Below are 23,692 nucleotides of genomic sequence, written 5' to 3' on the forward strand. Positions count from 1 at the left end.
AGCCAATTTACAAAAGGAGGAGTTGAAATTAGACATTGGAATGTTGCTGAAATATAGCAGGAATTTCCAAGGTTCACAAGTCCTCCACCCATGGGCAATGGATTATTCCATTGAAAAAACGATTTTAACTTATTGCCTTCGAAAAGAACAACCGAAGGCTTAAGAAAAAGCCGATCAAATGGACTTTGTTGTTCCTGCGTCAATTGAAAATGATTTGAGGAAATGCCCAAATCATTCCATTTGTATAAAGTCAATGGATGACTTTCAAATGAACATGGTTGAGATTCTTCGTAATTTGAGCCAATACTAGCAGATGAACGATCAGATTGAGTTGCCGGGATAAAAATGATCCTTTTTGTTTTACTATCAACTACATTAATACGAGCAACTTTATCAAAATACATTTGTTTGTAATAAGCCTCCAAATTCTCTCTTTTAGCTTTCAATTTTTTATTTTGATGATCAAATTTGATCAGAAACAAAAAATGAAGAAAATTTTCATCACTTTCAAAATAAATTTATTTAAAAATTCTAAATATTTCGTTAATAAGTGTTCTGTTTCACAAAATTCTCACTAAATGTAATGAATTCCCATCTTTCCCAAAGTTATTCATTATTCAATTCAATTTCAACAAAAATGCATCATCCCCAAGATGTCAATTTCCCTTTGTTATTCAAGTTTTGAATATTTTTGTTAAAAAAAAAAACAAAAATTGATAATGTTTATCACAATTCTTTCAAACAATAACTTTCCAAAACAATATCCTCTATTTCAAATTCACAGTCATTATAAATTACAAAAAATGATACAACAAACAAACTCGATTGACAATGAAAAATAAAACAAATGATTAAACAGATATGCCAAACAAATATCAACCATTTAAAACAATTCTAAACAGAGAGAGAATAATCAATCATGCACTCAATGTAGAAGTCCTTGTCAATAGTTCCATCTGGGTTCTTTGGTATTTGGTCAAGCACTTTTTTAAGTTCGTCATTAGAAGGAGTTGAACAAGGAAGATGCACCAATGCGTGTCTGAGATGAGATACTTCATATGGCTTCGATGGATCATCTGGATGTGGATTATCAAAGAAATTAAGTTGGTGACGAAGACGTTCTCTTTCGCTGTCACTAATCTTCTTCTTTGGATGAAACGGTGAAATCTTAAAACCAAATCCTTGACTTTTCTTTTTTTCTGATCCAAAATCGCTATGACCAAAACTGTCATGATGGCTTTCGTGTTCAGAGCCCCATCCTCCTGATCCAGGAGCAGGTCCCCATCCGTGAGAAGGTGGACCAGAAGGAGGTGCTCCCCAACCAGGTCCTGAAGGGCCAGACGGTGGAGCCCCCCAACCAGGTCCTGAAGGTCCAGATGGAGGCGCACCCCAACCTGGTCCAGACGGTCCAGATGGCGCAGATGGTGGAGCACCCCAGCCAAATGACGGTCCTCCAGTTGGAGGAGTCATTGTGAAGCTCATTCCAGGCATCCCCATAAAGCCTCCCATAGAAACCTGTGAACCTCCTCCTGGAGTTGGTCCAGCAGAAACGCTCATCCCAGGCATCCCCATAAAGCCTCCCATAGAAACTTGAGAGCCTCCTCCTGGAGTTGGTCCTGCTGACATTGAAAATCCTGGCATTGTTCCCATGAAACCTTTCATCGCTGCATCGGGAGTTGGAACGGTTCCCATTGTAAGATAATACATACACGTTCCAACAAAGTCATCTTCTGCAATTTTCTTATCTTGAAGAGTCAACAATCTGTGCATCGTCTCCGCATCTTGATCTGATATTTCTTTTCCGCACTTTTTAATTGCCTTTGCAATGTGTTTGGGCTTTATCTCATCCCCAAGTCTCTTTTTGTACTTTCTTCTCAAAGTCTCTTCCCATTGTTGTGCAAACATTTGACAAATATCCAACTAAATGGATCTTAGCCATAACTTGAACATCAATTTTAAAAAATGGTGGTATGCTTTGTACTTCGCAATGGTTTTGGAGCGTATGCTCATAAAATATCATGTGGTTCAGGCATCAACGAAAAAAACGTCCCACAATAATTACATTGATAAACATGTGTAAAAGCAGACCAAGATTTTTTTAAAAATTAATTCGTACAAGGAAAATTCTTGTGTATTTATATCTTTTGATTTAAGACATAAAGAAACACAAGGAGAAATAAAAATATAGTTTTCCAATATTAAAGTGGTAGAATAATCTCTCGGAACTTTCATTTTATAAGTGACCGAATGGTAAACTGCCAAATAATCTTAAAGAGAAAATAAGTGTTGAAATTTTGAATGTGCATTCTTGGTTGTTGAAACATCCTTAATTGAAATAAATTATGTGTGGATTAGAATAATTATTTTGGATTTCCTTCAAAGTCCGAAATATTAATAATTTAAATGATTCATATTTTGATATTTATGAGGTTGCTCAATTGATAAATGAATTTTCTTTGTCTGTGCTTCTGCAAGATTAAACAGATTACAAATTCGCGTGGAAGTTGCAATTTTAATTTCTTGAGAAATAGAAGTTTGTTCAAATAGAAATGTTACCAAATGAAAAAGCTTATATTCAGAAACAAAGAATTTCGTTAATGTGGCTTTCTTTTCAGAAGTTTTTTATTTGGTAATGTAATTTGTTGGTTTGAAAGTTAATTTATATAAGTTCCATTTAATTATGAAATATCAACTACAAGTTTATGAAGAGAGATTTTTTTTGTGTGTAAACTGTCTAATGGATGTTATATCATTAAGGCTTAAAAATACAAAATAATAATTGAAAAAAGTCATGCTCACAAGATCAAAAATGAAGTTATACAAAAGTTTTCTTTCTTTGGTTCTTTTCGTTTTCTTTTTTGAAAACAACAACCAAGTGATAACTTTGTTATTCCTTATTTTTCAATTCAACAAAAAATATTTTTTTAATTTTTGTTTTATTTCGTTCATGTATTTTGAATGTTTTAAGCATTGATTTTTTTATTCTTTGATAAAATGCCTTTTAATAATAAATCAAAAATAGAAACTTAAATAATCCAAATAATCAGAATAAATTCAGATATAATAAATGGCATATTTGATCAATTGTTTTTATGATTCTTTGGAGCATATTTTTAATCTCGGCATTTGCCGAAGAATTCGTAGATTTTGAACAAGAAATAGATGATTATAAAGCAAATGGTACAGATATAAATTCGGAGCAGATCATTTTCCATGATGAACCAGCTTTTGATTTTGATGAAAGATTTTATGATGATACTCTTCAAGAAATGGAAAGTGAATATAGTGACGACGAAGAAGCAGATGAAATGATAGATGAGGTAGATTTTTATGAAATTGGAGGCGATTCTTTTGCGAATAACGAGGTTGATCTTGAAGAAGAAGAAGATATTGATGGTGCAAAGAGGCCCAAACCATCCCCAAAGCCTAAGCCAAAGCCAAAGCCATCTCCAAAGCCTAAGCCTAAGCCGACACCAAAACCAAAGCCGACACCAAAACCAAAGCCGACACCAAAACCAAAGCCGACACCAAAACCAAAGCCAACTCCCAAACCAAAGCCAACTCCAAAGCCAAAGCCAACTCCAAAGCCAAAGCCAAAGCCTACACCAAAACCAAAGCCTCAACCTCCAAAGCCGAAGCCAAAACCGACACCAAAACCAAAGCCTCAACCTCCAAAGCCGAAGCCAAAGCCGACACCAAAACCAACTCCAAAACCAACTCCAAAACCAAAGCCAACTCCAAAGCCCACCCCAAAGCCCACCCCAAAGCCAACACCCAGGCCAAAGCCAACTCCAAAGCCAACTCCAAAACCAACTCCAAAACCAACCCCTAAACCAACCCCTAAACCAACCCCTAAACCAACCCCTAAACCAACGCCAGATGTTAATTACATTATTTATACAGTAAAATCGGGAGATACATTATCTGGTATTGCTAAAAGATACGGAACATCCGTTCAAACATTATGTTCTTTGAACAACATTAAAAATCCAAATTTGATATATGTTGGACAGAAATTGAAAGTTCCAGGAAATGGCCCAAAACCTGAACCACCAAAGCCAAAGCCAAAGCCTCAGCCTCAGCCTCCCAAGCCTTCACCAAAGCCCGTTCCTGTTCCAGATCCAAAGCCAGAGCCAGACGTGCCTGTGGAAGGAGGAGTGACAGATGATCAGATGAAAAGATTAGGATGGAATCCAAGCACTTGCAGAATGAGCGATTTGAACAGCTGCTTGTCAAGATTCAGCATTAATACTCATCTGAGACTGTGCCACTTCTTGTCTCAATGCTCACACGAATCAGCATGCGGAAGATACACGAAAGAGCTGGCTTCCGGAAAGGCATACGAAGGAAGAAAATCTCTTGGCAACACGCAGCCAGGAGATGGGCCTAAATACAAGGGAGGTGGGTATATTCAATTGACAGGAAGATACAATTATCAGGCCTTTGCCGACTTCATTGGTGATCAGAACGTAATGAATGGTGTTGACTATGTTGCTGAGCATTATCCATGGTCCTCTGCTGGATTTTGGTGGCACAAAAATAAGATGAACGCATTATGTGACAATAACCCATCTGTTGAGCAGGTTACAAAAAGAGTTAATGGTGGATATAACGGATTGGAGTCAAGAAGAGGTTACTTCAATAAAGCTGTGAACATTTTTTAAAATAGAAATTCATCAATGAAATAAATTGTAAATAGGCCTTTTAGGAAATATATATATATATATATACTTAGAGATTTCTCTACATCAATTTTATATATATATTTTTTTTAAGTTTATTTTCATTTATCCTTTTCTTATCTTTTTATTTTTGAAAACAAAGAGTTTTTAGAGATGAAAAAATTTTGTTTTTAAACAAATATTTTGATTGTTGCGAATTTAAATAAGAAATCAAAAATATATCTCTTTAAAATAAAAGAATGTTCCAAATATTAATTGAGAAAGACAACTTTCACGTTAAGTTTTGAAAAAATAGGCGAGATATTATCTGATTGACAGACGAGTTGAGCAAAAATTCAAAGAGGACATGAAAAGCACTCTTTTTTTAATTATTTTAAAATTATTGTTATTTAGCGAAACTTCGTCTGTCATGTTCAGTTTTGAAAATGTTAAAAATAAAAAAATAATGGGTGCGATCATGAGCTGATATTGTTCCGGTGAGATATTTATTTATAGAGTTCGCAAATGTTGATGAACCCTGTTGTTTGCATTAAACCTCTGCGTCACCCCGAAATACAAAATTATTCGTCAGTCACTTCGTCACTTTTTTTTTTTTTTTTTTTTTTTTCTGGTTAAAAAATTGATTGATTGAGTGGCATAATAACATAAAAATGATTCGTGTTATTATTCTCGAAATATTCAAAAAATAATCTCTTGCATGACCCATCTTAAATTTGTCAAATTTCATCGTTTGACTTTCGAAAGAATAACACAATAAATTCTGTCAAATTTCGAAAGAGATTTATTGAAATGATTATTTCATCAAATATAGATTCAAGCAATATATGTATATTTTCCGGATTCCAAATAGAACAATTACTGCTTTTGAAGGATTTATTTTGTTGAAAAGCATGGAGAAATCGTTCGTTATCCCCAAAAGGATATATTGCAATCAACACAAGTTATGGAATTGGAATTCTTCATAACTATCCATTTACTAACACGTCATCGTTCAGTAATGAAAGATTGATTTCTTCATTTTCTTCTTTCAAGCCAGTTCCTGCAAGTTGCATAACAGAATAATTGCCTTTTTGTTTTGCTTTTTTTTTTCAAAGGATATTTGAGAGAATGTGTGGAAGAAGAGTTTAAATCAACAACACTGAGATTGTTTGAGAATTGGAGAAGAAGAAAAAAGAAGAGGAGGAAGAAGAGGTGGAAGAAGGGAAAGAAAGTGAAAAGCTATCTTCAACATATACCTGAGCAGCCTGAGCATCATTGAAGCTCTGAAATTATTTCTCCGAACCGATGAGCGGAGATACTTCGAGAAGAAATGTGGATCAACGAGATCAATGGAAAGCGAGATAGCTGGTGTGGGAGAATAAGCTGCAACTAAAGAAAGATGTCGGATGGGATAATTGGACGAATTTTTTGAGGAAAGTGGAAATGGATCAGTTCAATGCTCTGTTGGACAAGTCTTGCGTGATTGTTGATCTGTCGGTGATGTGGCTGCAGTCGAAGAATATTGCAAAAGAAGAGAACGCACAGAGAATCTCAGCAAAGAAAAACTCCGATACAAAAGAGACACTGATGAAACTGAAGGTTATGCTGCATGAGCTGGATAGTTCTTTGGCAATCGAAATGGAGCAGATTCTGTCACTAGAGGGGAAGCACAGGAGAGCAAGAACGTACTGTGAAGGCGCGCGTTCTGCCAGCAGCAGTTAGGTGAATCTGTTGCACACTCAGTTATGGTGATAAGACAGGGAAGGAAAATTGTTGCAGATGTTGTGTAGCTATCAATGGGAATCGAGAGAGGAAGTATCAACAGAGAAAGAGATATAACTTGGCGGAGAGAGAGAGGGAGATGCTGAAGGAGAGCTTTAATGTGGAAGATGGCAGAATATATACAAATGGCGAATGCTAAATGATGAATCGGTAACAACAGCAGCAGCCAAAACGGTAATGGCAGCGGTTACGGAAGAAGTTGATGAATTTGAGTGGTTTGCGACGATGGGAATGAGGAGAAAGATGAAAAGGAGAACGAGGAACAAACGGAGGATATGGAGGAGCATGCGAGGAGCATGTGGAGAGGGATGCAGTGTGGATGTTACGATGGTGGAAGAGAGCCAATGCAAGGGACGATTGTGGGTTTCTCACTGATCATAGTAAATATGCAAAGGAATGCTGAGTTTGTATATCAGCCAAAATGAAACATGGGGAATATGTGGATTGTAGACTCCACACACCGCAAGCAACATCAGCAGCAACATTATCCTTTCTCTTCTCGGAAACAAACACAAACACAAGCACCAACGTGAATGCAGCAGTCACCAAGGCTACCCCATGCATGTCAGGGAGCATTGATAAACCCTGGGTTCTTCACACACGAAAATGGAATTGACAACCATTTCTTGACTTCATCATGTTCATCGTCACCATCATCCTCTTCTATTTTTTCTTACGCTTCCACTTCCTTCACCACCACTTCCTTCTCCTCCTCCTCTTCTTCTTCTTCTTCAAACGAAAATAATGCTCTTCGAATACTCCATTTTCTTCTCCTTTTTAAAATAGAATGATCGAACAACATAAAGTCCTATAAACGCTAATTTGCTTCTTCAACACACGCATTACAATTTTTCCTTCTCTCTGCATTTCTTTCTATGGAAACACCACCGCCTCCCGCTTCGCATACATCGCTCTCCTCCACTTCTTCTGCCTCTCCTTCTCAAACACTCCACTCACACTCCAATCTGTCCTTTCCTTCTTCTCTCTTTCGTCCACACCGTCTGTAAAAGTGGCTTCTCGAACATCCGAAAGCAGATTCCAGCCATCTTTCAGCTGAGTGCTGAAAATATGGAAGCGTTTATAATCATTTTTCATTGTTTTGTGCTTCTAAAGATAATTCTACATCTAGCGCTTGTCGAAATAGAGAAGAGAACAATGCACATGCTTTTGGAAGCAGCACCAGCTCGTTTGATGACCTCACCTTGTTGAATTCTGCAGGAACGTCGTATGCAATTAAGGAGATTGCGCTGCTTGAAGGCGAAAAAAGGGAAAATGCCCATCGGGAGAGAAATGGTTAGAACAAGAGAAGAGATAGGTGGAATTATGATTATTGACTGAAGAAAGGAAAATCATTTTCATTTTGAAAAAATATGAGGTGTCACATTAAAAATTCGCATGTTTATTTTAAAAAAGAAATGAAAATGATCTGAAAAAAGATTCTTTCACAATATCACATTTTTAACAAACAGTTCTAAACTCAATTGATAAGATCTGACGTTTTTCCCCAACTGCTTTGCAATCCCTTGAAAATAATCGATTTCTTAAAAATTCGCTGAACAGAAATTGGATTGGACCATTTAAAAATGTTGAAAATATATTGAAGATATCACTTTCTTAGAAAATATTGAGTAAGGATTATTTGAAACGTCATCAATCATGCATTTATCCATTTCATTTTTTCAAAAGTTGAAAATACGACAACAAACAAAGTTTAATAAGCTCTTTTTTTCTTGACCGAACAAGTTTAATCAAGATTCTCTGATGCTGTAAATCAGTCGAAAATATCAATAGTTGAACACTGTAATAAATATTCTGCGAAATGCATTATTTTCTATACTTAAACATTAAAATAAACTCCGTTCACTGGCTGAAAAGAACTCGTGCGATTCGCATCATCATCGGTATGTCCCTCCTTCGCTTCACAAAAATTATTATTTGTTAACTGCACAATTATTATCTTTCTCTAATGAATTCCTTCGTATTTGATGTTCATTTTTTCATGATAATGAATATCTTCTTTTAAACAAAACAATTTATCAAAATTTATTCTTTCTTGTAAGTCGAATATCTTTTCACCATTGCTTACAGCTTTGAGCATTTCATTCAATTTTCAGAGCATGAATGAATTTGAAATTTCCACGATTATCTAATCAATGCTCAAAATATCTCTATTTATCGAATCCGAGAAACCAATATTTTGTTTTGCAATAAGAATTGACAAGTGACTTGACAGTGACGAAAGTGACAAATTTTTGGAAAGTGACGAAAGATCTGAAAAAGTGACGATCAAAAAAATCATTAACTGACTTGATCAAAAATCTTATCCAAAATTAAAAATTGATATCCAAGTTTGAAAAAAAACTTTTTTTTTCAAATTTAAAATAAATATTTTTTAAAAAGGACCACAAAACTTAATTTTCTGTATGGGCAAGCCAGCAGAAAAATAGAACTTTTGATTAAATCAAAGAGTGACAAAGTAATTATCAATTTGTCAGTCACTAAAGAAAAAAAGACTCGTCACTGGCAGGGTGACGAGGAGGTTTAGTTTGCATATTTAACTTTTATATTTTCTTTTATAAATTATACGAAAACACAAAATTCTTCTTTTTAGTGGATGAATCGCAAATCCTTTCTAAAAAGTTTTCGCTTGGGTTCTGCGCTGGAGAAGAAATCAGTTTGCATCATGTGGATTTTCGATTAATCATAAAATTGATGGTTTGTACTGAGCGGATTATTTAAATGTTTGTTATTATCATTTTTTATTGTATCAACAATACTTTTGAAACAAAGCATTGCACTATAATGAATGGAAATAGAAAATCGAAGTATTGAATGGATTGATAGAAACAATATATGAATATGGATTTGTTTTTTTTTTCCCACAGAAGAATTGTTCGATAAAATACATAAAATGATTGAAGAAGAGAAAATGACGTTGGGGAATGTTATTCTGTTACTGAAGCGTATTGGGCTTTGCAAAGCGTTGAAAGGATTTTTTTATTTCTTTTTTTGATAATTCATTGATGCCAAAAGATTTGAGAAGATAATTACTGACGAAAATGAGAAGAAAGAAGAAAAGAATGAAAAACTTTTAGCTGATCTTTCGAATTCCTCGTTTTTCTATTCATTGGATTACCATCTAAATTATTTTCAATTGACATAATCTACCTTATGAAAGCTGCATCGAACAAAGAGGAAAGCTATACAGTTCAGAAAGATGTGGAAGTTGCATTAACAGAATCGAAATGATTGGAGTTTATGTATGAACATTTCTGTTTCATTTTTGTAATGTTTGCTTTTTTTTCCTTATTTCTGACTAGGAAATGAAACAAGAAGAATATTTGAAGGAAATTGCGGAAATCATCAAACATCAGCAGAAACACAGAAATCTTTCACGATTGGCCTATCAGTCTGCTTGGCAATATTTAATGAGCAGATTCTTCAATGATAATAGATTGGAAGGTTTAATTGTGAATAATCTGCATTTTGGAAGAGAAGCACCAAGAGAATTGGAAGAACTGTCAAAGTGTGTGGATTGGAAGAGATGAAAATAAGAATTGGGAAGAGCAAAATGAATTAATCAGCAGTAGTGGCTGAGAAGAAGAAGAAAGCAGCGGAAGCTGCAGAAATGAAAATTGAAGCAAGAGAAATGGCAGACAAAGAGAATGAAACAAGAAAAATGGAAGATGTTAATTGAATGGCTATATTTAATGAATTATGTTTATATGTTATATATTGTATATTTTATATAGAGTTACCTATTAAAAATTTAAATGATTCTTATTTGAATTAACTTATTTTTTATTTGTTGCTTTTGGAATTATGTTGTAATTAGTTTTATATGTTTTGTCGTATTTTGATGAATTTTTTAACAATTCATTAAAATATGCAAATTTATATCTATATTAATGATTGACATTTTTGTATATACTGATTGATCAAATAATAAAAAATTATTGAACACCTTTTTAAACAATTTTTGTAAATATTATGCCAACGAAAACAGAAAGCCAAAAGCAAATTAAAAAATTGTTTAAAATATTCAGATCTGAAAAAGAAACAGTTCAGTGGTAGATTGAGTGCAATGAGCTGGATAAAGATCGTTATTGCTGGAAATGTCAAAAAAACATGATAATGTACATTTACGAAAATGAAACAAGCCGCTTTCGTTGCAAGCACAAACAAATCAAAATTTCAAAAAATACAAATTTTGAGAGATTTAGATATAAAATTCGTGACATATGTTTTATGGCTCTTTGTTTTTGGGTTGGGATTTTGAAACACATTGCAGTTTTATATGCGGCAAATCAAGCACCTCTGTGATACACGTTTATGATTCTTTTCGGAAATGTATATCTAAATTTTATCAGGAAAATCCACGAATAACTGAAGGAAAAGGAACTGAAGTTGAAATAGACGAAGCAATATTTCCAAAAAGAAAATGCAATAGAGGAAGAACAAAAAGGCAAAATTGGATAATCGGAGGAATTGAAAGGCCCAAACAGAAAGGTCAAAAATCCAGACTTTTTTTGTTGCTTGTTATCAAAAGATCTTCTTGTTTCATTTCCTAGTCAGAAATAAGGAAAAAAAAGCAAACATTACAAAAATGAAACAGAAATGTTCATACATAAACTCCAATCATTTCGATTCTGTTAATGCAACTTCCACATCTTTCTGAACTGTATAGCTTTCCTCTTTGTTCGATGCAGCTTTCATAAGGTAGATTATGTCAATTGAAAATAATTTAGATGGTAATCCAATGAATAGAAAAACGAGGAATTCGAAAGATCAGCTAAAAGTTTTTCATTCTTTTCTTCTTTCTTCTCATTTTCGTCAGTAATTATCTTCTCAAATCTTTTGGCATCAATGAATTATCAAAAAAAGAAATAAAAAAATCCTTTCAACGCTTTGCAAAGCCCAATACGCTTCAGTAACAGAATAACATTCCCCAACGTCATTTTCTCTTCTTCAATCATTTTATGTATTTTATCGAACAATTCTTCTGTGGGAAAAAAAAAACAAATCCATATTCATATATTGTTTCTATCAATCCATTCAATACTTCGATTTTCTATTTCCATTCATTATAGTGCAATGCTTTGTTTCAAAAGTATTGTTGATACAATAAAAAATGATAATAACAAACATTTAAATAATCCGCTCAGTACAAACCATCAATTTTATGATTAATCGAAAATCCACATGATGCAAACTGATTTCTTCTCCAGCGCAGAACCCAAGCGAAAACTTTTTAGAAAGGATTTGCGATTCATCCACTAAAAAGAAGAATTTTGTGTTTTCGTATAATTTATAAAAGAAAATATAAAAGTTAAATATGCAAACTAAACCTCCTCGTCACCCTGCCAGTGACGAGTCTTTTTTTCTTTAGTGACTGACAAATTGATAATTACTTTGTCACTCTTTGATTTAATCAAAAGTTCTATTTTTCTGCTGGCTTGCCCATACAGAAAATTAAGTTTTGTGGTCCTTTTTAAAAAATATTTATTTTAAATTTGAAAAAAAAGTTTTTTTTCAAACTTGGATATCAATTTTTAATTTTGGATAAGATTTTTGATCAAGTCAGTTAATGATTTTTTTGATCGTCACTTTTTCAGATCTTTCGTCACTTTCCAAAAATTTGTCACTTTCGTCACTGTCAAGTCACTTGTCAATTCTTATTGCAAAACAAAATATTGGTTTCTCGGATTCGATAAATAGAGATATTTTGAGCATTGATTAGATAATCGTGGAAATTTCAAATTCATTCATGCTCTGAAAATTGAATGAAATGCTCAAAGCTGTAAGCAATGGTGAAAAGATATTCGACTTACAAGAAAGAATAAATTTTGATAAATTGTTTTGTTTAAAAGAAGATATTCATTATCATGAAAAAATGAACATCAAATACGAAGGAATTCATTAGAGAAAGATAATAATTGTGCAGTTAACAAATAATAATTTTTGTGAAGCGAAGGAGGGACATACCGATGATGATGCGAATCGCACGAGTTCTTTTCAGCCAGTGAACGGAGTTTATTTTAATGTTTAAGTATAGAAAATAATGCATTTCGCAGAATATTTATTACAGTGTTCAACTATTGATATTTTCGACTGATTTACAGCATCAGAGAATCTTGATTAAACTTGTTCGGTCAAGAAAAAAAGAGCTTATTAAACTTTGTTTGTTGTCGTATTTTCAACTTTTGAAAAAATGAAATGGATAAATGCATGATTGATGACGTTTCAAATAATCCTTACTCAATATTTTCTAAGAAAGTGATATCTTCAATATATTTTCAACATTTTTAAATGGTCCAATCCAATTTCTGTTCAGCGAATTTTTAAGAAATCGATTATTTTCAAGGGATTGCAAAGCAGTTGGGGAAAAACGTCAGATCTTATCAATTGAGTTTAGAACTGTTTGTTAAAAATGTGATATTGTGAAAGAATCTTTTTCAGATCATTTTCATTTCTTTTTTAAAATAAACATGCGAATTTTTAATGTGACACCTCATATTTTTTCAAAATGAAAATGATTTTCCTTTCTTCAGTCAATAATCATAATTCCACCTATCTCTTCTCTTGTTCTAACCATTTCTCTCCCGATGGGCATTTTCCCTTTTTTCGCCTTCAAGCAGCGCAATCTCCTTAATTGCATACGACGTTCCTGCAGAATTCAACAAGGTGAGGTCATCAAACGAGCTGGTGCTGCTTCCAAAAGCATGTGCATTGTTCTCTTCTCTATTTCGACAAGCGCTAGATGTAGAATTATCTTTAGAAGCACAAAACAATGAAAAATGATTATAAACGCTTCCATATTTTCAGCACTCAGCTGAAAGATGGCTGGAATCTGCTTTCGGATGTTCGAGAAGCCACTTTTACAGACGGTGTGGACGAAAGAGAGAAGAAGGAAAGGACAGATTGGAGTGTGAGTGGAGTGTTTGAGAAGGAGAGGCAGAAGAAGTGGAGGAGAGCGATGTATGCGAAGCGGGAGGCGGTGGTGTTTCCATAGAAAGAAATGCAGAGAGAAGGAAAAATTGTAATGCGTGTGTTGAAGAAGCAAATTAGCGTTTATAGGACTTTATGTTGTTCGATCATTCTATTTTAAAAAGGAGAAGAAAATGGAGTATTCGAAGAGCATTATTTTCGTTTGAAGAAGAAGAAGAAGAGGAGGAGGAGAAGGAAGTGGTGGTGAAGGAAGTGGAAGCGTAAGAAAAAATAGAAGAGGATGATGGTGACGATGAACATGATGAAGTCAAGAAATGGTTGTCAATTCCATTTTCGTGTGTGAAGAACCCAGGGTTTATCAATGCTCCCTGACATGCATGGGGTAGCCTTGGTGACTGCTGCATTCACGTTGGTGCTTGTGTTTGTGTTTGTTTCCGAGAAGAGAAAGGATAATGTTGCTGCTGATGTTGCTTGCGGTGTGTGGAGTCTACAATCCACATATTCCCCATGTTTCATTTTGGCTGATATACAAACTCAGCATTCCTTTGCATATTTACTATGATCAGTGAGAAACCCACAATCGTCCCTTGCATTGGCTCTCTTCCACCATCGTAACATCCACACTGCATCCCTCTCCACATGCTCCTCGCATGCTCCTCCATATCCTCCGTTTGTTCCTCGTTCTCCTTTTCATCTTTCTCCTCATTCCCATCGTCGCAAACCACTCAAATTCATCAACTTCTTCCGTAACCGCTGCCATTACCGTTTTGGCTGCTGCTGTTGTTACCGATTCATCATTTAGCATTCGCCATTTGTATATATTCTGCCATCTTCCACATTAAAGCTCTCCTTCAGCATCTCCCTCTCTCTCTCCGCCAAGTTATATCTCTTTCTCTGTTGATACTTCCTCTCTCGATTCCCATTGATAGCTACACAACATCTGCAACAATTTTCCTTCCCTGTCTTATCACCATAACTGAGTGTGCAACAGATTCACCTAACTGCTGCTGGCAGAACGCGCGCCTTCACAGTACGTTCTTGCTCTCCTGTGCTTCCCCTCTAGTGACAGAATCTGCTCCATTTCGATTGCCAAAGAACTATCCAGCTCATGCAGCATAACCTTCAGTTTCATCAGTGTCTCTTTTGTATCGGAGTTTTTCTTTGCTGAGATTCTCTGTGCGTTCTCTTCTTTTGCAATATTCTTCGACTGCAGCCACATCACCGACAGATCAACAATCACGCAAGACTTGTCCAACAGAGCATTGAACTGATCCATTTCCACTTTCCTCAAAAAATTCGTCCAATTATCCCATCCGACATCTTTCTTTAGTTGCAGCTTATTCTCCCACACCAGCTATCTCGCTTTCCATTGATCTCGTTGATCCACATTTCTTCTCGAAGTATCTCCGCTCATCGGTTCGGAGAAATAATTTCAGAGCTTCAATGATGCTCAGGCTGCTCAGGTATATGTTGAAGATAGCTTTTCACTTTCTTTCCCTTCTTCCACCTCTTCTTCCTCCTCTTCTTTTTTCTTCTTCTCCAATTCTCAAACAATCTCAGTGTTGTTGATTTAAACTCTTCTTCCACACATTCTCTCAAATATCCTTTGAAAAAAAAAAGCAAAACAAAAAGGCAATTATTCTGTTATGCAACTTGCAGGAACTGGCTTGAAAGAAGAAAATGAAGAAATCAATCTTTCATTACTGAACGATGACGTGTTAGTAAATGGATAGTTATGAAGAATTCCAATTCCATAACTTGTGTTGATTGCAATATATCCTTTTGGGGATAACGAACGATTTCTCCATGCTTTTCAACAAAATAAATCCTTCAAAAGCAGTAATTGTTCTATTTGGAATCCGGAAAATATACATATATTGCTTGAATCTATATTTGATGAAATAATCATTTCAATAAATCTCTTTCGAAATTTGACAGAATTTATTGTGTTATTCTTTCGAAAGTCAAACGATGAAATTTGACAAATTTAAGATGGGTCATGCAAGAGATTATTTTTTGAATATTTCGAGAATAATAACACGAATCATTTTTATGTTATTATGCCACTCAATCAATCAATTTTTTAACCAGAAAAAAAAAAAAAAAAAAGTGACGAAGTGACTGACGAATAATTTTGTATTTCGGGGTGACGCAGAGGTTTAATGCAAACAACAGGGTTCATCAACATTTGCGAACTCTATAAATAAATATCTCACCGGAACAATATCAGCTCATGATCGCACCCATTATTTTTTTATTTTTAACATTTTCAAAACTGAACATGACAGACGAAGTTTCGCTAAATAACAATAATTTTAAAATAATTAAAAAAAGAGTGCTTTTCATGTCCTCTTTGAATTTTTGCTCAACTCGTCTGTCAATCAGATAATATCTAGCCGAATAGATGTATTAACTGACAATTGAACAATTAAACTTGTATCGAATATTCAGTGAATTTGAAGGGAAAAAAATATTTTTGTTCAATCAATGCTTGATTCTCATTACACATTTAGGTTTCATCGACCATTTGATCAACTACATCTATATTTTCGTGTTTTTGCTTCCTTTTCTTCTTCTTCTTTTTCTTTTGAACCTTTTCTTCCTGATTGATTATCTCGCAATCTTCAAATCGTCCATCAACAATCCCTTCCTCAGCGTTGTAAAAATCCGTTGAGACTTCACTGCCACGCGCTTCAAACACTTCATTTAGGAGCACAGATGTTTTCGAATCTTTAGCAATCGGACCTTCATTTGCCATGGCTGCATCCGCAATTTCTCCCGAGCCCTCAAATGAAACGCTCGAATTATTCACAGCAAAATCTTTCATCTCATTTTGCTCATCCCCAAAGTCCGAAAAACCCAAATTAGTTTCCTTGCAAGACACGTGACTGTTCTCAAAAAGTTTTTCTTTTTGAATTTCTTCTTCGCTCGATCGTCTAAATCTCTCTGATGTCGTCTTTATTTCGCTAAATTGCACTTTTCTATTCTCAATATCTTCAATATCGTATGTTGCCTCCAAATCATTTTCTTTGCTTTCTAGATTTTCTTTTCTGCCTTTTCTTTTCTTTTCTTTCTTTTTCTTTTTCTTCAAATCTGTACCACCTCCATTAGAAAAACCCACCACTGCGTTGCCATCCTTCTGATCGACCAAAACTGGTAAAACCGTCTGGGCTTCGGCAAAGTCGCCCGAGCAAAATGCTGTTAAAATATCAGCCCGAACTCCATTTCTATTCATTATTTCGTCCGCTTTCAATAGCCGGCTTGACTCTTCTTCAATCAGCAACTGACTCTCACTTGTCACTCCTTCTTGGAGCTCACTCGGCATTTCAATGAACTCCAAGCCTCCTTCGTGTTCTTCTTCGCTTTTCTCCTCTTCAGAGTCTGCTGTTGTGCTCTTATTTCCGGAATCTGTTTCGCTCCATCGTTTTCCATTGGAAATCCCGTTTCTTCCGCGAATCCCACAAATTGCCACAAAAGTTAGAACCACAACAACAAGCACAACTGCAACAGCAATAAAAGCAATCAAGCTCCATTCAGTTTTCTTATTTTCTTTCGCCACCACTCCTTCGCTTGCGACTCCGTCACTCCTATTTTTCACAATACATAATTCTGTTGAAGATGGTGCATCTTTCTCGCCAAACAAAATCATCACAGATACCTCCGTCTCATCCGCAACCGTTGTTATCTTGTCTGAAGGAAGCGTGCCAATCACTTCTGTTTCTGACACAAAACTGTTTTCCTCAAATTCATATGTCTCAACAAACTCCACATCCCCTGTTTTATACACAAGCCTGAACGACAAATTGCAAGGCAGCAGCAGCTTCCCTTTGAACATAACCTCCCTTTCTTCTCCTTTCTCCCTTGTTTCAACACTCTCCAACACTGGAATGAAGAATGGAGATGCTCTTTCTCCTGCGATTCCACCAAGTGTGCATCCATCATTCAAAATCCAAAGCGAAGAATTGGGCATCACACCGTCTCCCCCTTTCAAGCTCGAAATGGTCAGTGAGGCAGAATCTGAACAAATAATATTCCTTCGAAGAGAAGGATATTTTTCAATGAAAGGATTGTTATCGAAAAATTCTCCTTTCTCAATCGTCACATTGCCTGACGACAAAGACATGCCGCCTGACGAAGCATTCAATATCGAAACATCTTTCGTCATCAATGAAGTATTTGATAAATGGACAAGCGATCCATTCCATTCGCATATATCCGTGATTGTATTCATATTGTCGTTTTTGCTTTCTTTTGCAACCATTCCTGAAAATTGGCACAAGTTCATAGAAGCATTCCTCAGTTCATTAACATTAATAATGCCTCCTTTGTCAGACAGAGAATTGCAGCTTTCACAAGAACAATTTGAAAGAACGATTTCAGCAGAAGATGAAGAAGCAGAGAGAACTGAAGCTCCTTCCGAATTCCTCGAGCAGTTCTTGAATGAGGTGCTTCCAATAGAAATTGTTCCTGAGGTTGAGCTGCTAATCCCAATGATACAGCCTTCTGACAGCTTCACTCCATCTGCACATGCTCCATTAAACACAACACCTCCACATTGCCCAAGCTCAAAAACATTTGCCATTGATTCAATCTGTTCTAGTTTCACATTCGTCAACGAAATCTCATCTCCACTCAACAGAAATGAAGGCTTCTTGAATGAAAGGAGTGACACTGAGCAGTTGTCAACATGAAGAATTCCACTTTCAATGCTCAGCAATGTTGAATTGAGAACAATAGTTTCAATGCCATTTGACTCCTCAATTGAAGAAAAATCAACAAATGAAAGAGAAAGTTGTCCGTTTGCTTCATGAATGATTGAACTGCCTGAATACGAAAACACCTTACCAATGTTGAATTTCAATCTTTCAATCCTAACGTTTCCCGATGTTCTGATAAGACTGCCCTCATCATCACCAATTGTTGAGTTCAGATACACCAAGGCAACTGAAGGAGATTTTAATGAGCGAATGATCACATCACGAGCATCACATTCCCTATTGATTACCGATTCCTCTGAGATCAGTAGCTGTGAATACAGAGATGGAATGATGTGCTGGACTCCAAAACTCAATGAACGACAAGGTGCGTTAAACTCTCCACATTGCTTGCTGTCTGTGTGATTGTCTGCAACTGAAGACACATATATCGTCTCACTCTGATATATCATAACCCTCAGCAGAAGATCTTCTTCATCCACAAACGAGTCTGTTGTGCAGCCCCACATCGCCAGCTCTTTCACAAACGGCACTCTGAAATCCAGCAAGAACTGCTCATCAACTATTTGTGCATCAATTGAATGGCATCGAATATACACGTCTCTCCCTCTCAATGCAGAGTTGTCTCTGAATGTGATATTTGACAGCACAAAATTCAGAGGCTGCTCGGCTGTCGAGGTGCATTCCAGAAACAGCCACCCGCCTCTTCCTGTGCTCGAGCAGAAGCACTCGGAAATTGTGCAAAACGAACAGTCAAAACTTCCTCCCTCATTCAACACACAAAACATCCCTCCTCCCTTTCCACACCTCTTTCCGCCACATCCCTTCATCGTTGTGTTTCTAATAACAATTTTCAATGGCTTATCATCAATTTCGTTCCGAATGATGGGAATATCGTTGGTTATGTTCTGGGTGACTTCTTCGAATAAACTCCACTCAATGACAATATTTTGTTCAATTTCATTGTTTTCTCTTCTTGAACTCTTTGTTATGCTCAATCCGCTTGCTCCTTCCAGCTCAACATTCTTCATCGTCAGGTTTTTGATCCTCAAAATCGTTGCCGACAACACAGAAATAACATCCTGTGAAAAGCTCAACAATTGCATTGTCACAAAGTCCAACACAACTGTCCCTCCTTCTGCTTTGATCAGCCCATAATTAATCATGTCCTCTCCGCTTTCTTTCATTTTTGTGAATGAGCAGTCTTTCACAGTCAGCAATCCCTCGCTTGAGCCAACATGCATCAAAACATTCACTCCACTTGCGAAAGATGATGTAATCGCAAAGTTAATCAGTTCGAAATGCGCCATACCCTGAATCTTCATTGCTGCTCCTTCTGCTCCTTCAAGCGATGAGACACATTCCAAAGAGCAAATGCTGCTGCTATCCTTCGATTTTATTGAAGCTCCACTCACATCAACACTTTTCCGAAGATATCCTTTTCCAATGATGCTGACATTCCTTTCATTTCCTTCTGACAATCTCATTAACGAATAGTCAATTGACAAGCAAGGATAATCTGAGAATCCACAGGCGTGCATATCTTTTCCTTTGTCTCCAATATATATCTCTGAGCCAATCGCTTGCCAGAAATAAATCAGCGGAATGACATTTGTTGTGTCATTTCCATCAAAGCCTCTCAGGGAATTCAATGAAATATCTGCCAGATGCCCAGAAACAAATGGAAGAGAAGTGTTTGTGATGCTCTTCGTCAAGTTGGAAGATTCAACAAACACATCATTTCCATATTTTGCAATATTTGGCTTGTCTGCATCAAAAACAGGGGACGAGATCACAAACGAAGAATCGTCATCAATCAACTTCAGTGCCATCCCTCCCCCAAACCCATTCTTCTCTTCTCCAGCTGGTGCTGTGCATCCTGTGAATGTGCACGAAACAATATTCAATTGAGTATTCCCTTTCAACTTTGCATTGATAGCCCCTCCTCTGCTTCCATCACCAGCCACAGAACATCCATCAAAATCACATTCTTCAATATTTATTTCTCCATTTGAATTTTCATCATGACTGTTGTCAATGCTCACACAGCTTCCATTTCCAGCTGCCCTTTCGATTTCTGTAAAATTGCTGTTCGTCATGTTCAGCCAGGGAGTATTCATAAACTCAGCCTCTGTGCTGCTTCCTGACAAAGAGATCAATGGACTTCCACTCAAAGCGATTGATGAAGCTGAGAATTTGTCGATTATCAGGATCCCTGACTCAACTGACAAGAATAAAAATGCCAATTCTGATGAAGGATCTTGAAGAGTTAAAGAACATTGAGACAAAGTCAGTGATGAAGAAGAAGAAGAAATGAAAGTTGAGCGCGATGAAAGAGAAGATGGAAGAGAGAAGATGAGTTTTGATAATTCTGTTTCAACACTTGCTGTTATCATTGCTGAGTTTAATGGTGAGCTGGCATCAGACACAGTCCAACCACTTTGATCATCATTTCCTTTGATTTCATGTTTCTGTTCTTCAAATGCCAATTCATCGCTCATCAAAATCATTCCACTCACAACAACTTTCTTTGTTTCTGTTTGACGTGTGAGTGAGTGCTTCATTGTCAAACAAGGGAATTGGACGATTCCACAATGAGAATGATCAGTTGCCTCAATGTTATTCACACATATTTCTGAAGGGCTGGGAAGGAGATAAATACACAGTGGGATGGCCACACTCGTATTTCCATTGTCATATCCTCGCACTTTGTCAACAGAATCTGATGATGAGGTTACACATGCAATTTTTCTTGAAGTTGCAGTTTCTTCCAGATTGGGCGATAAGACGAAGATGTCTCTTCCCCATTTGGCCGTGTTTGTGCCAAAGGAAGAAGAAATCAAGAAATCTGGATTTTCATTCAATAATCGAAGAAGAATTCCTCCCCCAAGACCATTGGATGACGAACAAAAGCAGCCATCAAAAGCCCCGTCTTTCACCTTCACTTCATTCTCATTCCCTGCACACAGCATCATCGATCCCCCATCAGCTGATGTTGTGCTTCCACATCCTTCAAATGTGCACAAATTCAGATCGATATTTGCCTTGTCATTCGAAAACGACATCACAGCTGATCCGCTCGTTGTTCTTTCAATCCCATCAAATGAACATTCTGAAAGTGCCAATGAGATTTCATTTGTCGAAGAAAGTGAAAACAACGAGGTTGTTGAGATTGTCTTTGCCCAGTTCACATGTTCCATCCGCATCATTCCTCCCTGAACATTTATCATCTCAGTGGTGAACGCTGTTTCTGAAAAATACTCACTTCCAGTAGATATGTTCAACCTGCTAATATGCATCTCTCCTGTTCCAGTGATCTCAAACAGCCTTGACCAACGATTATTTGAATGAGACGAGTCATGCATAAGAATAAAGTCTCTGACAGACAAGATGCCTGTTGAGACTGAAAAAAGAGACAAACCAGATATCTCAAATTCAATTTGGATTGCTGTGCTCATATTGCTTTGACCATAAACAGAAAAAGTGTTGGCCCCACAATCAAAACAATTTGTTTCGATTATCGTTCCTGAAAATACTTCCACATTGGGAACCAAGTCTGGAATTAGCTGAGTAAGACAACGACTGATCGTGCTGCATGCATGAGATTCATCCAGCCCACATGCATAGGTATCTTTTGAATTAGGTTGCGTTTCATTCGAAGAAACAAATCTGACTCTTCCGAAATCGTTTCGAAGCCATTCGCTGCGATCAACAATTGAATATAAATTTGCACAAACTCTATTTGATGTTTGTCTCGTTGAATAGCAACTGGAATCTATATTGCTGGATGTTGAATCCTGAAGCAAAACATCGTGGCCATATTTAACGCATGTGTTATTGTGGAAAAAGCAAAAATAAAGCAATACTCCCTGATTATATTGACTTATTAATATTCCAACAGCACCTCCCCAACACATTGAATAACAATGACAAAATAAACAATTTGAAATGACAACTTTATCCAAAGGATTCCAATGAATAATTGCACCTCCTGTTCCAGTGAGTGAATCATTTGCTCGACAAATTCTGAAGAATGAGTTAATAATGCAATGTTTTTGTTTTTGAGTCATAATTTCAAAATAACTCAATGCTCCTCCATCATTGGCAGCAGAACAGTTATTAAATAAACAATCTTCTACCATTGGCTGAACATTTATTGATTCAAACTCAATCCCCCCTCCTCCGAAATCTGAAGTGCCAAATGCAGCACATTGATCAAATGAAGAATGGAGCACAATGCATTCAGCAATTTTTTGAGCATATATCCCTCCGCCTCTTGTTGATGAAGCACTGCATCTTGTGAATGAAGAATTTTCAACAATCAGAATGGCATTTGCATTGTCATGAACATAAAGAGCTCCTCCATATGGGGATGTGCAATCAACCCATTCACACAATGAAAAGGATTGACTTTCTGTTGTGTCTATTCGTTGTTTTCTTTCAAGTTCATTCGCCTCTCTTTTCCCAAAGTGTGAAGAAATATTTTTGCAAACAAACTCTTGTGAAGAAAAAGCTCCACTTGAAATCCCTCCTTCAAAGATATTCACACAAGAATAAATGAGGCAGTTCTCCATCGAACTTCGAAAACACGAATGCTCCATCAGATAATCACTGCTTTTGAATGGCTTCACAGAAATGTTCCTGAAGGTGCAGTCATTGATCTGTTCGCTTTTGCTCTTCCCAGACAATAGGAAATTGTCTGAAGCTGAAACAGCTAGGTTCGAAATGACAGAATTTCTCAAAATGACTGAATTGGAACCATCAGATGAAAATACGAGACTGGATGAATAAATTCCATTTGCGTGGAGCATGCTCATGTTTGTGAGGCAGATTGACCCACTTTGTAAATGAAACGGAGATGCAGATTTTTGGCGTGAAATGCAGGAATCCATCATTATGCTTGATTTGCCTGTAATAAGAACAAATGGCGAGGAAGAATATTCAAGTGCCACGTTTTTCAGTCCAACCGAAGAATTGAAAAATCCAAAAAATGTATTTATTGATGAAGATGCTCCGTTCTGCCACCTTTTTCCCCAAAGAGAGATATCTGGATTAAGTTCATTAGCTTTTGTGCTTTTTTCAAGAAAATGTTCGTCTTTTGTTCTGTTCCCATTCAAACAGGCTTGGAAATATTGAAAGCGAGAATCCGCGCTTGCTTCTTGGTTTTCAAGTGAAGAAGTCTGCGTGACACATTGCCCTTCAAAAATATTGGCAAAGAGCAACCACGAAAAAAGAAGCCAATGCACGATCATCCAGAATAAAACAAATAATTGAGAGCAAATAAAAAGTATTTTTCAGTTGATCAAAATGGATTTATCTTTTTTTCTGTTCACTTTTCGAGGCTTTGAAGCCTGTGTTGTTGATCACGTCAATGACACAAAAAGAAGGAGTGTTTTCAATAACAAACAAAAAAACTAAAGAATTGATGTCTTTTCTTCAAGCCTGGTACCAGTTGGTTCATTTCATCCTTCATGTTTGAGTTTGCTCAATATTTTAGAGATTTGGTCTCACTTTGAAAAAAAATGCGTTTGAGATTTTTTGATGAAGAATTGAAGTTCAATTTTCGAAATGAAAAGTTATAATTTA

At 36.2% G+C, this 23,692-nt stretch overlaps 6 protein-coding genes across 6 annotated transcripts; 3 read left to right on the forward strand and 3 right to left on the reverse strand.

The window, feature by feature from the left end:
- Window positions 1-648: 648 nt before the first annotated feature.
- On the reverse strand, window positions 649-1,933 carry MONOS_11116 (uncharacterized protein). The gene has a single exon (XM_067863622.1). It carries the CDS (start codon window positions 1,903-1,905, stop codon window positions 895-897), a length of 1,011 nt encoding a protein of 336 aa, XP_067726992.1. The 5' UTR covers window positions 1,906-1,933; the 3' UTR covers window positions 649-894.
- Window positions 1,934-3,067: 1,134 nt separating this feature from the next.
- Window positions 3,068-4,844, forward strand: MONOS_11114 (putative endopeptidase). Its single transcript, XM_067863621.1, has one exon. The coding sequence runs from the start codon at window positions 3,093-3,095 to the stop codon at window positions 4,662-4,664; it is 1,572 nt and encodes a 523-aa protein (XP_067726993.1). The 5' UTR covers window positions 3,068-3,092; the 3' UTR covers window positions 4,665-4,844.
- Window positions 4,845-6,104: 1,260 nt separating this feature from the next.
- On the forward strand, window positions 6,105-6,383 carry MONOS_16436c1 (uncharacterized protein; the record flags this gene model as incomplete). Its single annotated transcript, XM_067869344.1, has 1 exon — window positions 6,105-6,383. The coding sequence occupies one exon, from the start codon at window positions 6,105-6,107 to the stop codon at window positions 6,381-6,383; it is 279 nt and encodes a 92-aa protein (XP_067726994.1).
- A 6,850-nt stretch (window positions 6,384-13,233) lies between these two features.
- MONOS_17618 (uncharacterized protein) lies at window positions 13,234-13,455 on the forward strand (the record flags this gene model as incomplete). Its single annotated transcript, XM_067870554.1, has 1 exon — window positions 13,234-13,455. The coding sequence occupies one exon, from the start codon at window positions 13,234-13,236 to the stop codon at window positions 13,453-13,455; it is 222 nt and encodes a 73-aa protein (XP_067726995.1).
- Window positions 13,456-14,388: 933 nt separating this feature from the next.
- MONOS_16436c2 (uncharacterized protein) lies at window positions 14,389-14,667 on the reverse strand (the record flags this gene model as incomplete). Its single annotated transcript, XM_067869345.1, has 1 exon — window positions 14,389-14,667. The coding sequence occupies one exon, from the start codon at window positions 14,665-14,667 to the stop codon at window positions 14,389-14,391; it is 279 nt and encodes a 92-aa protein (XP_067726996.1).
- Window positions 14,668-15,511: 844 nt separating this feature from the next.
- MONOS_16174 (uncharacterized protein) lies at window positions 15,512-22,707 on the reverse strand (the record flags this gene model as incomplete). Its single annotated transcript, XM_067869089.1, has 1 exon — window positions 15,512-22,707. One exon carries the CDS (start codon window positions 22,705-22,707, stop codon window positions 15,901-15,903), a length of 6,807 nt encoding a protein of 2,268 aa, XP_067726997.1. The 3' UTR covers window positions 15,512-15,900.
- Between the last annotated feature and the right edge of the window lie 985 nt (window positions 22,708-23,692).

Source organism: Monocercomonoides exilis (assembly GCF_001643675.1).
Source record: "Monocercomonoides exilis strain PA203 chromosome Unknown scaffold24-1337568, whole genome shotgun sequence".
NCBI lineage: Eukaryota > Preaxostyla > Oxymonadida > Polymastigidae > Monocercomonoides > Monocercomonoides exilis.